Below are 16,413 nucleotides of genomic sequence, written 5' to 3'. Positions count from 1 at the left end.
AAAGTAAAAAAGTACTTTGTTATTAAGTTACTCAAATTACAAGTTACTTTTCATTTTTGTGTTGAAGTGCTTGGATCAGTGAAAAAGACATAATGGGTCCTATTTTTGGCTAAAACGCATGATCACTAGCGAATAGCTTAAATACATTTAGGGCAGGGTAGAAATTTTACGGCGGCCACGACGGCCATGAACGTTGTTGCCCCTTGCGTTGGCCGTGATGCCCCTTTGAAAATCTGAGGTTTACAGGCCACGGTGGCCTTGGTGCCCCCTTCTTTCAATATTCTGCTGTGCGTCCAAATTCACCCATTCTTTTCAGTTAAACTACTCACGAAGTAGCCTACTCATCACACAGACATCACAAGTATCACATCATATGAAAGAGCTTTTTCTCAGCATTTAAACGATGTTAGCCGCTAATTGCTGTGGTGAACGGTTCGCGAGAATTGTATATATATATATATATATATATATATATATATATATATATATATATATATATACACACACAATTGACACATATATTATATATATATATATATATATATATATATATATATATATATATATATATATATATATATATATATATATATATATATATATATATATACACACACATACAATTGATTATATATATATATATATATATATATATATATATATATATATATACACACACACACACACAATTCAATTAAATCATAAAGGTTCTGCGCCAATCTCCCATTCATCTCGGTGCAATACTTCATAAACCCTTCGTTCAACACGACAGACCATATATGAGAATAAACGACAGACCTTACCGAACACAAAGGGGTAAAGCAGTACACTTAGCCGTTCCAGAGTAATCCACTTTTGAATTTGCAGCAAATTTCAACATGCATGGATGTCTCCAAATTTGGGCTTTAAGTTTTACAATGTGTTTAAGTTGTTGTACATGATTTCACAACGGGCAAAATAAATGTTACAAATATCACCTAGATATCTGTAAATATTAAAATCAGAGGACAACTGACTAAGAGTTTGTGAAAGTAGCCTTAATGATCACAAAATGCTAAGCATGCATCTAGGCTATTTGAGTTTCTTAAAGCTGAGCTGTGCTTAAATTGTTCAATACGTGATTTCATAACAGTCCAAAAATAAAATAAATGTTAAATGTAGCCTAGATATCTGTAAATATTAGATGATCAGATGATTTATGTCATGTTTCATGTTTTTGTAAAGTTTCATACAGTGATGCAGGTCTACTGCAGTGATTAGGCTAAATACAACTTTGATCATTTTTATAGCCTACTACTGTATAGTTAACTTTTGGCCTTGGTGCCATGACATGTGGCCTTTGTGCCCCCCACCACGACCGGGGGGGCGACCAGAACATGATAGCTAGAACAAGTTACCATAACATTTGGTTAAGCAGTCTATAAAATCCCATACAACTATTTATTCAGCAAGTTAAATTCTGTTGTCAACCCTTCCTGAAGCATACATTCTACTAATTATACCAGGGGTGGGCAAAAATACATCAGGAAGTAGCCTATTTTAAAATAAAATACCAAATACCTAGCCTAGAAATCTAGACGGACTTCTGTCAATGGGGCATTTTGCCCATGTTCAGGGTGGAAAATAAAAAAGAAAGATTTGCATAAGACAAGTCAAATTGGTGTTTTCAAAAAGAAGGGATCATGGAGAATAAAGAAAAACCTATTTAAAAAATCTTTGTATATTCCCACAAGGTGTTTGGGTGCTCTGAAAATGATAACCAAAATGATTTTTCAGACTTGTGAGGTCTGCTGTTCAGACCCTGAAGGGATTTATTTTCTGTTCATTGTTTTTTGTCAGAGTGTTTCTACTTATCTCCGTAAGAAAAATAAATCAAGAGCCTATGTTGAGTAAAAATATGTCTTCTGAAGGCTTAAACAGAGCCCAGCCAAAAACTCCAATAAAATTTGTATCAACTTTGAGGGACAGCTATGACCATGCAGGATTATACAGACCAAACGTGACGATTTTGCTACATACTATTCCTATTTATGTACCAGCATGCACAATTTGAGCCTCCTACATGGTTTAGTTCTTGCGCTGTGGGCTTGTGAACTTTGACAAAAAAAAGAGGCCGAGCAAAATCGACACCCCCTCCCCCTATAAAACTGGCTGTATCTTGGAAAGTATTGATCTTACATAAGAGTAATTTTACAGTGTGTCTCCTGGGTAACATAGGTACACCTGGTAATTTTTTCAGAATTTTTTGAGACCTAAGTGCGTGGGCCCTGGTTGAACTGACGTGGAATGACCCAATCATATTAGTGCCAGGTTGCTGTGATAAATGGTTAACATTGTATGAAATTTAACCATATTTGCATTCTGCGCATCTATTACTCTGGGTGAAATATCTCACAAAATCTTCACTTAAAACATGACAAACTCCATTTCACAATAAACAGCAGACCTTACCGAATATGAGGAAAGCATGCCTCTGTAGGCCTACAATAAGCAGTTCCCAAGTAATCCGGTTTTGAAATTGCAATTGCTATGTGTGTCAGTACATACATTTTTGTAAATTACTTAACCACAGAGTAGCCTACCCCACTATCATGGTTCTTAAATCCAGATAGCAAAATCAGATTGGCAGATAGCGGACCGCTTGTGGCATGTGAAACTCAGCACATATTCTTTGTGGTTGTGAACTTATTGCAGTATCATCATAACTATTCCACCTGTGTGTGCATAGTTAAAATTCTGAAGTGCAAAAAAGTTTAGACTACAGCACAAATATTTCCATCCATAGATAAAAATAATCACCTTTTCAAAGTGCACCAGATTGATGGATTAAAATGTTCGAATATACAAAGGTTTCTTCCGGGGGGAGCTCCCCCAGGTCTCCCCAAGGGTGATACATCAGAGCCGAGGAAACCCCTTTGGGGTTTGGCCACCAGTCCCCTCTTTTAGTAGATCTCTTTGGTACCCCAATGTTGATTTAACTCTGGGACCCCCTACCTGGTGGGCCCAAATATATTTTCATCTTTCTAAAACTGTTTTTCCATGTCTCACCTCCATAAATTAGGCTACTTCAGGACATGGCCGCCATCACCAGTATTGTCAGCATTGCCACGGCAATACTACTTTTCATACATGAGGTTAATAAACAACGTCACAAACTGCTGCTGCGCTGTGCTTATCATCGAAGTGTTTTTTCCCATGCATTTATTCTACTGTCAGTGACTGATGCGAGAGAAGCGGGTTCTGTGTTGCGTTCATTTCAGTGACTGACGCGAGAGAAGCGGGTTCTGTGCTGCGTTCATTTCAGTGACTGACGCGAGAGAAGTGGGTTCTGTGTTGCGTTCATTTCAGTGTCTGACGCGAGAGAAGCAGGGTCTATGTTGTGTTGCGTTCATTTATTTTCATTGGGCATGCCCTGCCGTGCCGTCCACATCTCTTCAGCAGCAGCAATACTTGGCAGTAATGGCAACTCTTTGTTGAACTTTTAAGTGGTGTTCAATGGTGTTGCTAAGTAGGCAGAGTTAGGCTCATAGGCCTACAGTGGGCATCGCTTTCAAATGGCCACTTCAGTCGCGCATTACGAGGCGTGAAGCTGTGTGAAGCTTTAGTACTACTTTCAGCCACTGTGCGTCGCTCTGCCTGCCACCCCTTCTGAAAAAGCAGGAGATTTGCCGAGAGTAATCCCAGCCCACGAATTCAATAACAAAATAAATCATGCATAATTAAACATTACCTCGATTTAGGCTACTTGGGTATGGCTTAAGGCTTGACTACACGGTGGTAACGAAAATCGAAATCGAAATTTGCTGTCTACATTATTGTCAGTGTTGGGGGTAACGCAACTACGCAAATCAAAACAGTGTCTTGTGTGATAACTAAGAATAAGAGAAATAACTGTTCAGAATTAATCTGTAGCCTTGAGTAGGCTTCTGCAGAAAACAATGTTGTTGCCGATTTAATACTATCTGGCGACATTTTTAACAGGCTACGCAATAGAGGCTTAGACAACTATGACCCACGTTTTGGTTTCGTAAATTAATTTGCCCTACTTCTTGACTGCTATGTAGTCAATTGACTGCTTGACATGTCATTTTAATTTTTCTGTACAATGAACAAATACATCTGCTTTATACCGCAGAATTACATTCATATTTGGCTGACTACTGCAGACGCGCAAAAAAAACACTGCCAGGCCATCCTTAAAAATATTTTCGTTTACCGTAACCCGACCGACCCTGTCAATTTAGAACCGACCCAAATATTTTTTTTTTCCCCTTTTAGTCCGACCGACTTGCCGGTTGTAAACTTGCGTTAAAGGAGAATTCCGGTGTGATATTGACCTAAAGTGTATTGTAGTGCTGTTGGTAGCATGACATTTAAAACGAGACATTGAGAACTTTGAAAAAGCACTGGTAGTTTACTTATAAGACTATTTATACAGACAGTATCTTCACAAAGTTTAGCGTTTGCAGCCATCTTGAATTTAGTCACGATAAGTCGAGCAACGAGTAAGAATTAACAGGTATGATAAGGGATCAGATTCCAAAAATAATTCAGTGGAAATGCATGGATTCCAGTTTCTTCCAGTAGCAGCAACTGGAATCCATGCATTTCCACTGAATTATTTTTGGAATCTGATGTGAAATGTCAGGGCCCTCGGAAGTCTACCAATGAAGTGTGGAGATACATTGAGCCTCGTAAATGGGTGTAAAACAGGGATTTATTTGCATGGCTAGCCCGATGCCGAAGCACCACTATTGAAAAAAGCTGTTGGTAGCATCGGGCTAACTAGCGCCAGATTTTGGAGTGCAGGGGACAAGCCGAGATGGGCTATGAGACATACGTTCACACTCGGTATCATGTTTCAATACACTTTAGGTCAATATCACACCGGAATTCTCCTTTAAGACTGACCGATTTTTTTTTACTCTAAACAACCAATACAAATAAAATACTATTTATTTTAGTAGGCCTAAGTATTGTGAATATAAATTGCCTACATACAAACGTAGGCTCTCTTAAATAAAACCCTGTGGCGTCATCTCTACACCACTGGTTTACGCATGTCACACTATGGCCTATACGCTTCGTTTCATTCACACAAACATCTCGACAACGCTTATTACTTGGCACGAAGCTCTGGAAGAACTGTGCCCAGATCTTTTCCCATTCTTTCTCCCCTCTAGTCTAACGGTGACCGTGTTGAAGAATTGGAATTGGTTGTGGTCTATTCAGCATTTCTCAAAATATGGGCTTAACCCAGATTCGAACTCTTGGACAGGGGACTGATAACTGCTGCGTGCATAACTGGAGGTACACCTGTTATCTGAGCAGTCTGTATTTCCTTATTTTGCGAATGCGAGGACGATATGAGTCTGTTGCATTTCGTTAGATGTCCGAGTCACGCATAATGTTTGAAAACCACTGGCTCGTAATCACAATAATTTAACACACGACAGTTGGATACTTCATCATGTTCCCATGCCTACATTTTGGTGAGTAGCATAGAGATCGTTAAAACAATAAAGTATGGCTCTCCGTTTGGGACATCGAAAACTTATATTTTTAATAGGCCGTCGGAGATGCTGACTTGCAAAGGCCGGGATAACACGTTATCTCCACTATCATCAGATGCCCCCCTTGATCAAAGTGGGGAATGAAAGAAAAAGTTTGAGAACCACTGGCTTAACAAGTTACCTGCAGTCCAGAACACACAGAATATTGCAACAGAAAGTTGCCTTTATAATCAACTACTATTTGTTCCAACAGCATTCAAACAAAGCCTTTATAAAAGTGAAAAAAAATATTCCATAAGAAGTAAAATAAAATACTGTTACTGTAGTAACTGTATCCCAAGCTTCAGCTCCCCGCGTCTGTGACAGGCAGACGTGACACCGCTAAATTCTCAGCTTACCCCACACTGAACACGCAAGACCGCTAGGCCCATCACTGTGGGGTGCAGTAGCCTACTCTCTGGGATTTAAGTCAAGCAATATAACCATACAAATGTTGCCTCGAATGCAGGCTTGCCCAAAATAAAGGCCTGTGGTTTGCGCAGCCTATAGTAAGTAGGTTAAATAACAGACCCGCCACGATGTGCGGTGTGATGATTTTTTACGAGCAAGATGTTTTTGGTGCCCTACGCGTACTGCATGTTCTTAAATAACAATGATCATCAGTAACCTAATATTCGACCATTATTTAAATGGGATATGCATTGGGTTAGACACCAGGGGCCATATTCACAAAGCCTTTTATCTTACCACTAGGAGTAGGCTACTCCTAAATAGCAATAAAAGATTTTAGCTAGGAGTTTCTCTTATTAAAGGTCCAGTATGTAGGAAATAATGGAAAATAAACTGTAACCATTCCAAAAATGATCACCATATGTTGTCAGAGAGTAAGGAAACACGATGAATTGAAGCAATGGCTTATTTGACAACATTACTCTAACCCGTAAAACCCATGGAAAAAAATGAGTTACGGGGCGGAATCTCTTGGAATTTTCGTTTATGTTTTGAACGATTCATTCTAGAATAACATATTAATAATAGGCTAGCGCGTCCTCCTATTTGGGTTGCCAAATTAGCAAAGGCCAGGCCCAGGGCCCAGTTCCCCGAAAGCATCTTAAGCCTAAGAGCGTCGTAAAGTCCCTCTTACGAACGTCTTAAGATTTGCCGACTGTTTCCCGAAACCATCGTAGCTTAAGAGCGTCGTGAAAACACTCGTAGATCTACGGGTTCTCCAGAGTACTCGTTACCGGCTAAGAGCGTCTTAACAGTACTTCTCACTGAGGTCACCAACAGGACATACAGAGGAATTACAACTTAGAATACATAATCCAACTTACGTTCCCATTCTTTATTGTGTTTACCTGTGATGAATCAGATTTTAGCGTGCAAAATAGCCTACATTTAATGGTCATAATAATGTGATGAAAAGCAGACAAAAATGCAATCAAGTTATGAAACGAGACGTTGCCAGAATAGTTTGACATTATCTTTGCTAAGTGAATAATTTATTAGGCCTATGAGGTAAAAAGCAGAGAAAGCAACATGTGGTTTAGTCTGTAGCCTACTGCATCAAAATCTAAGCCTACACATTTTCTCTCTTTCTTACTCGACTTCTTTGTTATCTTAAAACGTGTTCTTAAGTGACACCGCAAAAAAATATTGCATGGTGCAACAATCTAATAACCTACTTGGGATGCTTACATGCAGATGTCAAAGTGTTTCTATTTTCATATTGATGTGAATTAATGTGTAGATCCGAAGTTTAAATGGTAGGCCTATAGCTGTGACGTGCAGTCACCTGACATCACCGTCAAATCAGAGGATATTTCAGAAATATTAACGTGGTGCTCCCCTTAAGAGCATCTTAAGAGCAGTGCACGCGCGTTCACGCTACGAGCATGTTCGGGAAACAGTCGGAAAAACCAAACGAACGATCGTAAGATGAATCGTAAAAAACCCTCGTGTAAGAACGTGTCTCCGTCGTTATCGGGAAACTGAGCCCAGGAACTCCCTGGTCTAAAGTCTGTGGCGCAAATGCAGATGCTATTTTAAGGGCGCATGCATGACCACAGGCCTGCATGAATGAATGTGTTGCACACCAATCTACAGACACCCCTATGCACAGACAGAAACATTCAAAGCCTTGATAATATTTGTCCATTTCCCGGTTTTATTTGTGCATTGGTGACCTAAAAATTTAGTAGCCTATATAGTACAACATCTACATGCAATATATTTACAACAACGCCTAATTATGACCTATTAATTATGACCGGTTTTAAGCACCACAATTTTGCCTACCTTGTTGTAGCCCATCTGAAATAATTCCAAGCTTTATGTTCCCTCCATCCTTTCGTTATTTTCAAAAAACGTTTTATATCCATGATGGCCTTAAAGTCTTGAGTTAGTGAATTATCTTAAATCAGCTTTTATGAGCTGTTAACCAGCAAACAGTACAAGAAAGCAGCAAGTATGGCTACAATTTCTGTAGTTGCTGCACCCATTCATTGTTATTCTCTCTCCTGCTCAAACGAATGTTGTGCGTGCATTAAGTTGATGATAACGTGTTTACAAACTCTACTTAACAGAAAATATCGTAAATAGCCTACTGTCATGCAGTTAATGGGATATACTGTGCAGAGTTGAAAGTTAGGTCAACTTGGAAACTGTTTCTCACAGGCCGCCTGTGCTGCGCAACGCACACTTCGCTCATCTCATCTATACAACGTAGTTCCCATTTCAGTAAACCATACATAATTTCAAAGAAAAATATTACCACACGAGGGAAATCAGTGTGGTGTCCATTAAGATGTGAAAAAATAGGCATAAATCTAGCGTACACATTTTCACGAATCACAGATGTGTTGATGACATAAATTAGGAAATATTAGATAACTTAAAGAGACGTGATGTTGAATTGCATGCCGATGCCATTTAACCCAAATGCCCCAGCGGCAGCACGGAAGAGAAGAGATTAACTGACAGAAGATATGCATTGTCTATAGAGAGGTAATGTTAGATTACATTGTACATAGCAAAAATATCACCATGAATTCATAATCTCGTTCAGTGAGAGTGATCCCAAAACATCGGAAAGTATGTCTTTGTGACAATTCTGTATTACATTTTGTCAAGAGGAAAAATCAATAGCTGACAGTTCCTAACTGAACAGTAAATTGTAGTATTATAGCGCTGTGAACGCTCCTGGCTGTGCCTGGCAAATACGCCACCATAATAGCAATCAGCTATGGAACAAGCGTGCCTGTTGTTAAAGGGAATGGGAGATGACGCCCTGATTGGTTTATTGCACGTTACGCCCAAACCACACCCATGATTAATGTAGCTACTTCAGACCACCCCATTTTAGATTTCCGTTGGGCGCAACAGTCAAATATCCCGCCGGTAAAATAGCATCAGCGCCCAAGATCCGCCCACAAAGTGACTTGCGTTTTGCGCAAAGACACTTCCGTTTCAGACCATTAAAATATAGCCCATCGTTCTCGTTAATATGAATGACGACGTTCACACAAAAACTATAACGATAACGACATGAAGAACGCTTTTATCGTTCTTTGTGTGAATGGGCCTTTAGTGGATCCCAGTTTCCTTAAGCAGGTCAAAGCAATTGAGAAAAACTAAGAAAGGATATGGTATTGCGAGGTAATTGTAGTACAGAGTATGTATTTATTTATTTCTGTCTACCTATCAGTTTTAGAAACCACAGTTTAAACACACAGGATGCATTTGGTGCCTGATACCTTCTCTGAGCATCTGCTGTGTGTGTGTGTTTCTGTGTGTGTGTATGTGTGCGTGTGTGTGTGTCTATGGTTCCTTGTGTGTGGGTGTGAGCACATGTGTGTTGTTGGGTGCATGTATCTATATGTGTGTGGTTGTGTGTGCATGTGTGTGTGTGTGTGTGCGTGTGTGTGTGTGTGTGTGTGTCTATGGTTCCTTGTGTGTGGGTGTGAGCACATGTGTGTTGTTGGGTGCATGTATCTATATGTGTGTGGTTGTGTGTGCATGTGTGTGCGTGTGTGTGCGTGTGCGTGTGCGTGTGTGCGTACGTGTGTGTGTGTGCGTACGTGTGTGTGTGTGTGTGTGTACGTGTGTGTGTGTGCGCGTGTACGTGTGTGTGTGCGTGTGTGTGTACGTGTGTGCATGTGTGTGTGTCTGTGCAGTGTGCGTGTGTGTGATGTCTGTGTGATGTGTGTGTGCATGTGTGTGTGTGCACGCAGGCTTGTTCTTGTTCCTGTGGGTGTATGGGACGGGGAGGAAGAGGAGGCGTGAGCAGCAGGGGGCCTCCAGCTCCAGCTCCTCCAACAAGACCCAGGAGCAGCTCTACCCTGGAGCACAGCACCACTCCTAACACACACACACACACACACACACACACACACACAAGACCCAGGAGCAGCTCTACCCTGGAGCACAGCACCACTCCTAACACACACACACACACACACACACACACACACACACACACAGACCCAGGAGCAGCTCTACCCTGGAGCACAGCACCACTGCTAACACACACACACGACCCAGGAGCAGCTCTACCCTGGAGCACAGCACCACTCCTAACACACACACACACACAAGACCCAGGAGCAGCTCTACCCTGGAGCACAGCACCACTCCTAACACACACACACACACACAAGACCCAGGAGCAGCTCTACCCTGGAGCACAGCACCACTCCTAACACACACACACACACACACAAGACCAAGGAGCAGCTCTACCCTGGAGCACAGCTTTACACCAGGAAGTTCACACACACACACACACACACACAAGCACACACACACACACACACACACACATCACACACACACACCAATTCCCCTTTATACTATACACACACACCATTTCCTCTTCACACTACACACACACACACACACAAACTTCACACATGTAACACGGAATTGGGGTTGTGTGTTGTTTAGTCTTGGGAAGACATACACACACACACAGTGGAAACGTTTTAAAGAGGTCGTGTTCCAGCTAAGGGCGGCGAAGGTTGTGAAGAGGCCTCGGCCTACGCGCTCTGGCATCCCCCTTATCTCTGACCACATCACACACACACACACACACACACACATACAAACATGTCACACACACACCACACACACAAACATGTCACACACATACTGTACACACACACACACACACACACACACACACACACACACACAAACATACACACAAACATGTCACACACATACTGTACACAAACATACACACACACACACACGTCACACACATACACACACACACGTCACATGCTCTTAGCGTCTGACTCACCACACACACACACTTCAGATAAGCTGTTAGCGTCTGTCACTTCCTCTTATAACTTTGATCTACCCCACCACACCACTGACACCACCACCTGCATTCAATGCTCAAACAAATGTACATCAATCCAAATAAAATGAAGTGCCCCAGTCCAGTGACTGTCTTGTGTTCCTGACTGAGGTTTCCTGTTTTGTCTGTGACGCTTGTTCTGTGTATGTGCGTCTCTACGGGTGTCTCGCGTGGCGCTCGTGAGCACAAGGTGGAGTGGCAGGAAATGGGAACCAAGAGAAGACTGTTGCAAATGTCACAAGTCACTTTAACCACAGATGACGATTAAACACACTGCCAGTTAGAGTCTCAGAAACACAACTAGAGGCTCTTAGAAACAGGCTGTCGGCTACACGCTTTCTGCCGTTCAAAATCGAAGCAGCAGCATGGAGAGACTTTATTTAATTTTCCTCTCAACTCTAACTCTCCACGTTGTGGGGACGACAGGTAGGTAAAGCTCTTGTGTTTATGATAATGGCTGAGGATGCCGTAGACAGAGGGTGTGTAAGATCAATAGTTTTGTTAGACAGGGTTCTGTTAGAATAGTGGTTCTGTTAGATCAGTGGTTCTCAAACCTTTCACATTGAGTACCACCTCAGAAAACAATTGGCTCTCCAAGTACCACCATTATTACCAGCATTAAAACTACAGTGGTGTAGACCAATTTCACTACAAAGCCTATTTAGTAAACAGAAGGCTATTTTTTATTCCTAACATGTATTATTATACACTGATCTTTCTGAAACACTAATGACAATGTTAACAACTGCAATGTTACTGAACTGAAACAAAGGAGGTTATTACAGTGCATGTCATTCCAACTATATTAAACCTCATCTACCTAGAAAATAATTTAACCATTTAAACTATCCACCTATTTAACTGTTGAGTCATTCCAACTATATTAACCCTCATCTACCTAGTTCAGTCATTCCAACTATATTAAACCTCATCTACCTAGCAAATAATTTAACCTTTTAAACTATCCACCTATTTACAGTTTTTCTCAGTCGCTTTGGTGCTTTTTTCAGATCAGAATGAAAATTCTCATAACTATTAGTACAACCTCCACAATATTTAGTCATTTGTGCACATCATAGTAGCAATTTCTCCTTCCTTTGAACAAATTGCAAATGCTTTTGGACATGTATCAGTTGCTTTCATACAATTCTCTGCTGTTTTTTAACATTATCATTTGCTTATGTCATGTCAGTCAAAATGAACTATACTTATGGATGCTGAATAGTCGTTCCCAATAAAACTAATAGTCTTCATTTCATTGCTTGAGTCATTACATACAAAATTGTTGAACTAGTTATCAAATTCTGTCCCAGTGCTGTAGAATTGCAAAGAGCGTATACAGTAAAACTGTGAAACGTACGTATTCAGTGTCTTGTACTCACTTACTCCCCTAATGTGTAACTTTACTGTAGTTTTCAAATGGTTACAAGTACTGTATAGTGCTGTCTTGAGCATGTTCAGGTAGTGTCACCGAGTTCTGACCTCTTTTTGCATTGGAAAACACTGAGAGAACTGTCATAATGAAAACATGACAAAGCCATTTGACTATCTTGTTCATAAACGATGGTGTCAAGACTTCTCATTTTGATGACACTGACAGTTTCATTGACATAAATACTTGCTTTTGAGGAATGGACTATCAATTTTGAGCAAGTGACGTGCTTTTGCAGGTTATCCACTAGGTTTTGCAGTTTGCACTAATTGTTTTGAGAAATGCACTAACTGCTGTGCAAATGTCAATAGCGATGTGAGAAAATCACCAAAGCAACTGAGAAAAACTGTAACTGTTCAGTCATTCCAACTATATTAAACATCATCTACCTAGTTCAGTCATTCCAACTATATTAAACCTCATCATGTTGGTTGCCAATTAGCACATCATCTGTTTTAACAATATATTTCACACCATATGTTTTGCATTTTCATGCACTAGTAATTCCCTGGAATTGCGTTTTCTAGTTAATAACTACTGCACTAACATTTTCACAGCAAAGGGGGATATGTCACACTGCAGACGACAACGTAAGTGAGGATATTATTGTTCTACATTGAGGATATGAAGAATGGGCTAATATCTACACTGCATTCAAACACACAACAGGGGTGACTATTAACAACCATACCACCAACCAAACTATTTTAATCTGATGGTTATTTGTAACGAATGAGAAGGGTGTGCATGGCTCTGTGAACACAGTCCTGAAATGTCCGAGTCAGTTAAGGTCAGCTTCAGCCTCAGATTTGGTTCAATACCTGTTTCTGTATTTGGTCTTAATCACAGTGAGTGCGGAGAAGCCTCTCACACAATGCGGACGCAAATGGGAAGAGGAAGCGCGCGGCCTTGTCTGATAACGGTATTCGCTGTGGGTATGCCAGCTGACTGAGCCACACGGTGTATTCAAAAACATTTGATAAAAGGAAGCTTTTGTCCTGAAAAAACATTTGGACCTCTCTGTACAATGAGTCCAGTAAAAAACTTCCGTACTTCTGTGTGGAGAAGTTGGACATGTTCACGGCCCATTTCTCATCACCACGCCGCTACAGGAGAGAATGCATCGGTCACCTTTATTAAGTCCACAGTGTTCAGCTGACCTGTCATCTTTGAGAATGCATCGGTCAGGCCTTTATTAAGACCGTTTTTTCCTAGCTGGGAATAGACTTAAATCTTCTTCACTGGGGGGGCCTTTGAATTATCGTAAATCCAACTTCCTAAACTACTCGCGGGGACAAGGAAGTTTTTCCTATGAAATAAAATGGGGTTTTGCTCAACCATTTAAACTTTTGGGGACAAAGGAAGTCTGCAGGCGTTTTGCTCAACACACTTTGGCTCCTCTGATCCTCCTCCTCGGTAGCCTACATGAAGATGGCAAACTTCTATTTTTGCTACACTAGAGCTAACTTGCAATGCAATTTGCCATAGTTCCATAGCTTCAATTAACACCCGGATCTCCTTATATGGGCAAAGCTTTTTTTGTAGGCGAACTTCAGGTCTACGGCTGACATCAGTGTAGTGAGAACAGAGTGGCAGACTCTCTGAACATTTTTGTTTCTTTGTTAATGAGAGGCCAGATATCAAATTAAACATGTTTTCATAATTTAAACTTAAAAGCATCCATTTCTGTGAATAAGAAGACACTTAGGGCCAGATGTACTTACGTTTTTGCGCCCACTTCAGGCATATTTGATTCACAATGTGCACGTAAAAACATGGCAAGGTATGTGCAAACAGGCCGCACAGATAGAAGCGCAGACTGCCTGTCACGGGAACTGCGAATTAGAGCTGTAATCGGGCCTTAAAAGTTAGGCCCGGCCCGTGCCCCACAGAAATCAGCCCGAGCTTTTTAAAACCCGTTTACAGCCCAACATTATGGAAATGTCCGCACGCACGCAGCTCTTTTGCCTTTTGTCAAGAATGAGTAACATTTGACATCATTTATTCATGACTAACGTAGCCTAGGCCACTTGGAAGTTGGAACAAAGAAATAAAATAGCCCAAGTCCTAACATCTCAGCACTCTGAAGTTTACGGGAACCCTCACGCAGCCCCGACATTAATTAGTTCTTGCGCCAGCTCTTCAAACCCCTTTTAGGCCTTTTCGATATTAAAAGGCCTAATGTCTTTACAGCAAAAGCTGACACACTTCTCTATTACCGTTTGTTTCACCTTTGCAGGGATGGGTTTTGTTGCTGTAACAAACGATATGATTGTCGTTCTGCAGAATGTCACATCTTTTGCATTTCACACAACCCACTGGCTCATTATTCTCGTTTTCCACACCTCAGACTTTGCTTTCTTTGCCGGTGCAACCAAAACGTAATCGCCAGAGGCCAGCCTCCGTTTCACCTCCTCAGCATCCATTTTCACATCTTTCCCGCAGCTAATCGAAACGCATCACCTGACCGCTCATTTAGCCTATACCGCGCAAGCCCGAGCCCATGTGAAATCATGGAAATTAAGCCCGAACCCATTGGGTTCTTCAGCTCTACTGAGAATAGTTATTTGCACTTTTCCGTGTCATGCATATGCATTCATAGGACGGTCAGGGGAAAGTGGGAGTATCGCACAAACACAGGGGAGGAGAAGTGCTAATAGCGATTGATTACGTATTCCGCCATATGTATGAAAACAGCAACTTGCCGAAAACTTCCAATCAGTATTCAGAGTATCAGTTTTCTTCATTGTACTATGTCAAAAGCACCCTTAACTTTTGTTTGTCTTTCTAATTTTAATAGTACAACATAGACTTCCCAATCTACTAGACTAGGGTATTAAGTCATAGCCATAGTCTACATGCAGTAAATAGTTTAAGTATTTTTAAGTAGATTATATAACTACTAGGCCTACTCTGTATGTTGCTGTTCGTTGACATCTTATCATGTATGATCACTAAAGTTTGATTATTTTTAATGTTTATTGGTTAACTCTATTCAACTGCGCTCGTAGTAGCGTTGTAGAGGGGGCGGAGACGGACAGTGATGAGCGCTGTTTATGTAATGAAGTGACAGCTTAGTAAATTCCCCGCAATATGGCAAAGCACAGTGTTCGCTTTCTGCGCATAGAAAAACTTGGTATTAGTGCTTTCTCTGTACATCTGGCCCTCAGTCATTTTACAAACCCAAACCCTATTAACCTCTATAACCCCTATTAACCTCTATATAATAGTAATATTTAATATAAAGCAATGTTCTTTTTTCATCAATATTTTGGTGCAACAACCTTCTTCCCCTCTTTCCCCAGCTATGTCCTGTAATGAGGTTATTGAATGTTGCCGGGTAAAGCCCTCTTTTGCAGCGTAAGTATCCAAAGTAGTATCCAAAAACATAAACAAGTAAGGTCATGACTAAATGATTAGGAAGTCATGAATGTTTAATATTTTGTGATTTTTTTTAAAACTCATGATGAAACTTTTGTACCGTTTTTAATAATTTTGGCAGGTGCTACAATCAGAATGTAAGAACATGTCTAATATTTTGTGATTTTTTTTAAACTCATGATGAAACTTTTGTACTGTTTTTAATAATTTTGGCAGGTGCTACAATCAGAATGTAAGAACATGTGTCATCAAAGGTCGACAACGCAGCCCAGACTTTAAACAAAGACAGGTCAACTCGTCCTCATTAGAGGTAAGGGATAAGCCAGAGCTTCTCCACGGTAGTCTCCTACAGTGTCCAGCACTGAAGTAATGAACCAGAAAAAAAGGGAGCTAGTTCTCTTTAGATCAGCTGAGCAGTGTTGAGCATGTCAGGGGCATACCTCAGGGGCAGTTAGTCATGGGCATACCACAGGGGCAGTTATATTACAGCAGAAATTAGGGTTATACTATAGGAGCAGTTAGTTAGTCCCCAAACAGACAGTACTTTCCTGTATTTCATTATGACTGCAGTTCGCTGTATGAAAGTTGAAACCTATTTGATTCCCACTAGGGCCGCATGGACACATATTATGGCCACAGGGTGCGGGTCCCCTCTGAAGCTGTCAACAGGAGCCGAGTGGACGCGTCCAAAGAGGTCATCATGACCACCTCCGTAATCAACA

General features: G+C 40.9%; 2 protein-coding genes across 9 annotated transcripts in view; both read left to right on the top strand.

Moving 5' to 3' along the window:
• The window catches only part of LOC125286025 (adhesion G-protein coupled receptor G2), a 51,915-nt gene extending 41,686 nt beyond the window's left edge, over positions 1 to 10,229 (top strand). For 3 of the 5 annotated variants that reach the window (XM_048230676.1, XM_048230673.1, XM_048230677.1), the window contains one exon: positions 9,746 to 10,229. In XM_048230676.1, coding sequence (XP_048086633.1) covers positions 9,746 to 9,876 — 131 coding nt within the window. In that variant the 3' untranslated portion in view covers positions 9,877 to 10,229. The remainder of the gene's footprint in view (positions 1 to 9,745) is intronic. The other 2 variants (XM_048230675.1, XM_048230678.1) reach the window with 2 other exon arrangements.
• Positions 10,230 to 11,156: 927 nt separating this feature from the next.
• The window catches only part of LOC125285959 (adhesion G-protein coupled receptor G5-like), a 23,345-nt gene continuing 18,088 nt past the window's right edge, over positions 11,157 to 16,413 (top strand). The window contains exons 1-5 of one of the 4 annotated variants that reach the window (XM_048230577.1): positions 11,157 to 11,304; positions 12,868 to 12,900; positions 15,616 to 15,670; positions 15,908 to 16,001; positions 16,302 to 16,413. The exon at positions 16,302 to 16,413 is cut by the window's right edge and continues 14 nt beyond it. In XM_048230577.1, coding sequence (XP_048086534.1) covers positions 11,244 to 11,304; positions 12,868 to 12,900; positions 15,616 to 15,670; positions 15,908 to 16,001; positions 16,302 to 16,413 — 355 coding nt within the window. In that variant the 5' untranslated portion in view covers positions 11,157 to 11,243. Of the gene's footprint in view, positions 11,305 to 12,867; positions 12,901 to 12,949; positions 12,982 to 15,615; positions 15,671 to 15,907; positions 16,002 to 16,301 lie in introns of those variants that run through there. The other 3 variants (XM_048230576.1, XM_048230578.1, XM_048230579.1) reach the window with 3 other exon arrangements.

The sequence above is a fragment of the Alosa alosa genome, chromosome 21, assembly GCF_017589495.1.
Source record: "Alosa alosa isolate M-15738 ecotype Scorff River chromosome 21, AALO_Geno_1.1, whole genome shotgun sequence".
NCBI classification, from domain to species: domain Eukaryota; kingdom Metazoa; phylum Chordata; class Actinopteri; order Clupeiformes; family Clupeidae; genus Alosa; species Alosa alosa.
The sequence above is the reverse complement of the archived record's forward strand: the minus strand, read 5'-3'. Positions and strand labels throughout refer to the sequence as shown.